We start from the raw sequence: 5,640 nt of genomic DNA on the forward strand, positions 1-5,640 counted from the left end.
TCGTGATGTAAAATTCTACTCTACACTGTACTTTCAACATTATTATAATAAGAAATTACAGATAATCTTGTAATGTAGAGTAGAGCACATGTCTATGTGTATGTGTATACATGCCCTACACACGCAGATCTTCATTACAATGCATTACTAGTAAAAATTAACTCTGCCTAAATATTTGCCATTTTAGCCAATAAACTGTATTTTTGTATTTTTAGAACAATGAATGTACATTACACAACTTCTTGGCTATTTTTGTCGTTGCAACTTCATGCCATCAATTTGCAGATTAAAGTAACGACAAAGTTGCATTGTTTCGTCTGTTTCTTTCATTTATTTATTCATTAAAATGTTTTTATTTTTTTAATTTCCACACAGAAATATTTGCTGTATCATGTCATTCTAAGAAAGATATAGGAAGATGCTTCAAACTTATTCGTCAATAAGCAGCAAACTCAGAAATGAATACTGTATCAACTACTAAAGCATGATTAGTGAGTATATTGAGGAAGTATAGGTTTGAAAGATCACCTGATACTCAGGTTGGTTGTAGATGATCTTGTTGATACTTACATGCATGATTTATTTTCATTTTCGTAGATACCATTAAAGAAGAAACAAGCAATCTCCTGGCAAAAGATAGCTTTTCTAAGAATGACTATAATTTTAAATTGGATAAAATTGGAATTAAATGATATTTTTATTTTGCGGGAGTTTATATACAAGCACAATATTATTTTTAACTTTTTTGGCAAAAATTAATGATAATTGTAAGGGCGTGGTGTAGGTGTGGTTAGCCCTGCCTTAAAACCATGTGGAGTCATCATGAGAACTAGAATGGGTACTCCTGGGTTTCCTATGGTCAATACAAGATAAGGGAGCTTCTGGTTGGCTGATAGACTGAACGTGTTTAGTTGTTCCTAGTGAGTCAGAGATGTTGTTCCAGAGGATAATGGATTCCATGCTTACTTCAGTGGACTTTCTTCAGTTTCTTGTGGTGTTGTCCTCTGAGAGAAGGTTAGAGAGGGAATAGTATACTTATGTTGCATAGAAAGTCTGAACCGATTCCAATCACAATGTTCTGTTTAATTTGGATTTTTGATTTTAGCGTTTTTATGATTTTCTAATGCATATACATATAGACCTCTTCAGGTGAGATTGACGGTGGCCTATGAATATCATTACTGTTTATTACGGTATCCACCTATGGTGATAATTGGCTGCCATTTTGGATGGCAAGATTCAATGGAGGATGAATGAAGAAAAAGCAAAACTGATTCTTTTCGTTGGCATGGAGCTTTTTCAAGCTACAAAAGCTGGTTGGAGGAAAGAATGGTCACTGCTAAGCATCTCCTAAAAGAGATTTGGTGCAATATGAAGCACATTCTTTAATAGAGCTTGCTTTCTGCATTAGCCCATTCATACTGCATAGAAAGTTGCCGTCCACGAAAATTATTTCAGAGTCAGCCAGGCTCAGTCACGCCTCTTGCTGTATATCATTCTTTGACGTAATTCATTCTCACCCAAAGAGGTCTATACATGTTCTTATGTTGCATGCATGGAAAGTTTGAGCTAATACTGATTAAATTTGGATTTCTTAGGAATTTTTCAAGTTCCTCCCCATCAGTGTTTTGGCCCCCAAGGCGCTAAGACTATTTTGAATGAATTGTTTATGGTAGCCACCCACAATTAAAATTACTGACGGCAAGAAGCTCTCCACATCAAAGGCAGATCAAAGTCCAAGGTGCTGAAATGAAGCATAACAAGAAAATTATGCTGCAGCAAGAGTTACCTGGTCTACATGATGTAGTCTGGCCTCCATACTTTCATAAATGCTGCTTGTAAGCCTGTAGTACCTTGTAGAGCTCACAAATTGGCCAGGCAGTGTCACTGCCTTTGATCTTGAGGCCTTCTTGCCATCAGTAATTTACATCCTGGGTGGATACCGTATAGGAAAAAAATTATTTGTTATGAATAAATATTGTTATTGTAATCATATTTATTGAAAATTGTCTTAGCTCCTAAGGGGTCTATAATTTTTCATTAATAGTTTTTAATAATTCTCCTCTCAATAGGCTGGTCCAGTCTTGATACACTAGCAGTACTTGGTTCTCATAAAGGTGACGTCATTCTGAAAGTTCTTCAAACACCTCCTCCTCATCCCAGCAACAATCTAATGGCCCTCTCTTTAGTCTTCATGGAGTCCTTCCAGTATGATGATACTCTTCCACAATATGTCGGGAAGTTGAATGATGCCCTTTTAAATGGCTGCTGTCATTCAATCTAACTGAGGGTAGGATTGTGTGTATCCAAATTAATGCTCCATGCACATTCCTGGCATTGGTTTTTTTTCAAAAAATGGCTCCAAAATCCCCCCCCCAATTTTTATTAGATTCTCTGATACATATTAATGTCCATATGCTGTCTAGAAATTTTGAGCTGATTCCAGCTTGAATTTTTTGAGTCACATCCATTTTAAGAAATTTGCCATAATCTAAAAATACCCAAGGCTATTTTTTCAGAAAAAGGGCTAAAAAATTGCCTCTAATTTTTATTACATTTTCTGATACATATTGATGTCCTTATAAGCTGTGTAAAAAGTTTGAGCCAATTCCAACTTAATTTTTTGAGTTACGGCCATTTTAAAAAGTTTGCTGAAATCTGAAAGATACCCAAGGCTTACAGTATATATAATCCTTTCTTTTTCTTCTTATTATTTCCTCTCCTTGAGCTATGTATATGTACATGTACATTAATCATTAATAATGTACAATTATGATCCTTAACTTCATTATTATCCAGTGGTCTACAGTGTCTCTAATGCTATGATTATTGCTGCCATTCATCCACTGGAATACTGTAGAATGTTTAGCTAACACTCCAGGTAAATATTTACAATTTTATGATAAAATATAATTTAAAATACCTCCTATTCTGCCATGTTTAGATGGTCCCTGTCTCTTACGAACTCTGTCTTTGTCATCATTATATAAAATCTCGGTCTCTCCTGATCTAGGAGTGTCTCTTAATTCATTGGATCAATGTTCCCTCCCACTCAATGCACTGGAGACTGGAACTGAGACATAGTGTCATTTTTCCTTACATGTAGGAATAAAGGTAAATGATACTATACTGACTACTGAGAGTGAATAAGAAGAAGCTAAACCAGTCACTGTATGCTCTCTCTCTCCTCTTGCTCTGATCTTTTATGATCCTCTCTCTTTTTATCTTCCTCCTCTGTCTCCTCATTCCCCTCTATCTCTTTCCCCCTCTCTCCCTCTCCTCTCTCTCTCATTTCAGGTAAGGTTTGCTAAGGCTGGAGCTAAAGATAAACAAAAGGTGGAGCCTGAGGAACCTTGGAAAGTTGTGACTACCACTCACTTGAAGTAAAGCTATTGATACTTGTTACTAGTATAGTATTTTATTATTTTTATTGTATTAGGTGTCAATGTATGGTAGTTGAGGAGGTGTGTCTCTTAATTCATTGGATCAATGTTCCCTCCCACTCAATGCACTGGAGACTGGAACTGAGACATAGTGTCATTCTTCCTTAGGAATAGAGGTAAATGATACTATTTATAGTAACACTGATACTATTTATAGTACAATGCTATTGATTGAGACTATGCTATTGTAGTATATGATATATCATTGTCTATTGTAGTAATTGATACTATTTATAGTAACGATGCTAGTGTACACGTTTGGTAGTGATGTAGTAATTCAAAAATTGTCCATTGCACAAAAATTTGTTGTTGGAATGAACTCAAACTTTTTTACTAGCAACAGACAGGCTAATAAAAAAGTAATAATGATGTATATTGCTTTGCTTGGCTCATCCCCTTGATGTTTTACATTCATCTTGTAATAATGTATTATTTTGTAATATTGGGAACTGTGATTTGAATTGAATAGTAACCTGATATAGAAGTGAAGCACAACTAAGTGTATAAAAGAACAGCATGAGTATCTCAGTAATGTGAGAATGTCAACTACACTAGTGGTTTAAAGAGGACTTTAGATTTAGAATGGAATAATGAAGTAGAAGGAAGACGGAAAAAATTAACGAACAACAAAAACATTAAAAGCATGCACTTATACTAAAATCATAATACATGTACATCATATGATGTCATATTGACAGTCCATCTATAAATAGAAATAGTAATGGCCACAATAATGATAACACACATACATGTAAGTAACAATAATAAAGACAATAATAATACAAACATAATGATCATTGCATAACATTTGTACAACAACAATGATTACATAGTAATAATAATAATAGTATATTGTAGTTAAGTGTACATGTACATGTATGCATAAATGTCAAAGCACCATTATCACTCATTTAATAATAAGTAATAGTTATAAACAAAATAATTACTATAGGCAGCCATCTTAACAAATGATAGAAAATAATAATTTCAAGAAACAGAAGAACTAGGCAATTAAGTGCTTTGATGTACAATATTTATCTCTAATGTAACTAGCAATAGATTTCTCTTCTATTGTATCCAGTGCTGTAGCTAATGATGACCAACTGGGACCTCCTTTTTCTCTCACTTTATCTTCTCCTCTTAACCAGGCAGACATACACTGTATCAGACATGGCTTGCATTCTTTATGATCCTTCTTAATAGCATTTAGTGTTGGATCATATAATCCTAAGTGAAGTCCAAACTCATACCAGTTAGAATAACCATAATGATTGAGTATTGTTAGCTCTTTAATGACAATATCAAGATCTTTAATATCTATAAAATAATAATTAATAACATGTACATGTATATACACACAGTCTACACTTTCACTGACAATTGATAGTACATAGCATAACATACCTAGCTTTATTGTAGTGTCTTTGTTGAATACTTCAGACTTTATTTCAATCACTTCCTATACAATTATAATAATTATGTCACTGTAGTGTATTGCTGAAAGGTGAGAGTACCAGATGTACAAGTATAATTGTTAGTAGTAAAAGCCACACAATGACAACCCATAGTTATGACAAAAACTGAGTAATTGATAAGAAATAAAATTACTTTTTAAAGATATGACCTTTTGATTATTAGTGCTTGTATTAATGTATCAAACAGTTTGTGTGTGTTAATTCTTACCTTAATATCACGTCCTCCTAATAGTGACAGGTTACTAATATCTGATAATGATTCATCAGGTAGGATCTCCTTCAATTCTGTACGTCTAGTACTAGTGGTAACAAGAAATGGTCGTTGTTCAACTACTGCTGAGAGTACAGCTTTTACACTATACACTGTCCTTTCTCTTGGTGTATTTACAGGATAGGCTAGTTCTTTAGGATCAATAACTAATTCTTTTACCTCTAGACTGGGACAGGATTCTTTATAAACACTCATTACTTCTCCTATCACATCTCTTCTTAGAGACACCATATTGTCACTGTAACCTTTCTCACAGGACATCATTACTAGTACACACTGGCTCTCATCCACAATCTCTACCAGTGATCCTACACCATGACCATTAAACCAATAAATTCCATTCTTCCAAAATGTGCAATAACGATTTAACTTGTCATCTTCTTGAGGTAGAGCCATGTTGTAAGCAAGATGTAATGAGAGAACGTGGAAGTATCGAGGAGGAAAGAAATGA

General features: G+C 34.1%; 1 protein-coding gene and 1 long non-coding RNA gene across 2 annotated transcripts in view; one reads left to right on the forward strand and one right to left on the reverse strand.

Annotated features, from left to right (window-relative positions):
• Positions 1-232: 232 nt before the first annotated feature.
• LOC109584132 (uncharacterized) lies at positions 233-611 on the forward strand. The gene is made up of 3 exons (XR_002185855.1): positions 233-291; positions 376-539; positions 598-611. It is a non-coding gene; the product is annotated as an uncharacterized LOC109584132 (long non-coding RNA).
• Positions 612-4,129: 3,518 nt separating this feature from the next.
• The window catches only part of LOC105313696 (espin-like), a 6,389-nt gene continuing 4,878 nt past the window's right edge, over positions 4,130-5,640 (reverse strand). Inside the window, exons 6-8 of the mRNA XM_019999738.1 lie at positions 4,848-4,902; positions 4,602-4,730; positions 4,130-4,146 (exon numbers count right to left, since the gene is read on the reverse strand). Coding sequence (XP_019855297.1) covers positions 4,130-4,146; positions 4,602-4,730; positions 4,848-4,902 — 201 coding nt within the window. The remainder of the gene's footprint in view (positions 4,147-4,601; positions 4,731-4,847; positions 4,903-5,640) is intronic.

Source organism: Amphimedon queenslandica, unplaced genomic scaffold (assembly GCF_000090795.2).
Source record: "Amphimedon queenslandica unplaced genomic scaffold, v1.1 AMPQUscaffold_13243, whole genome shotgun sequence".
Taxonomy (NCBI): Eukaryota; Metazoa; Porifera; class Demospongiae; order Haplosclerida; family Niphatidae; genus Amphimedon; species Amphimedon queenslandica.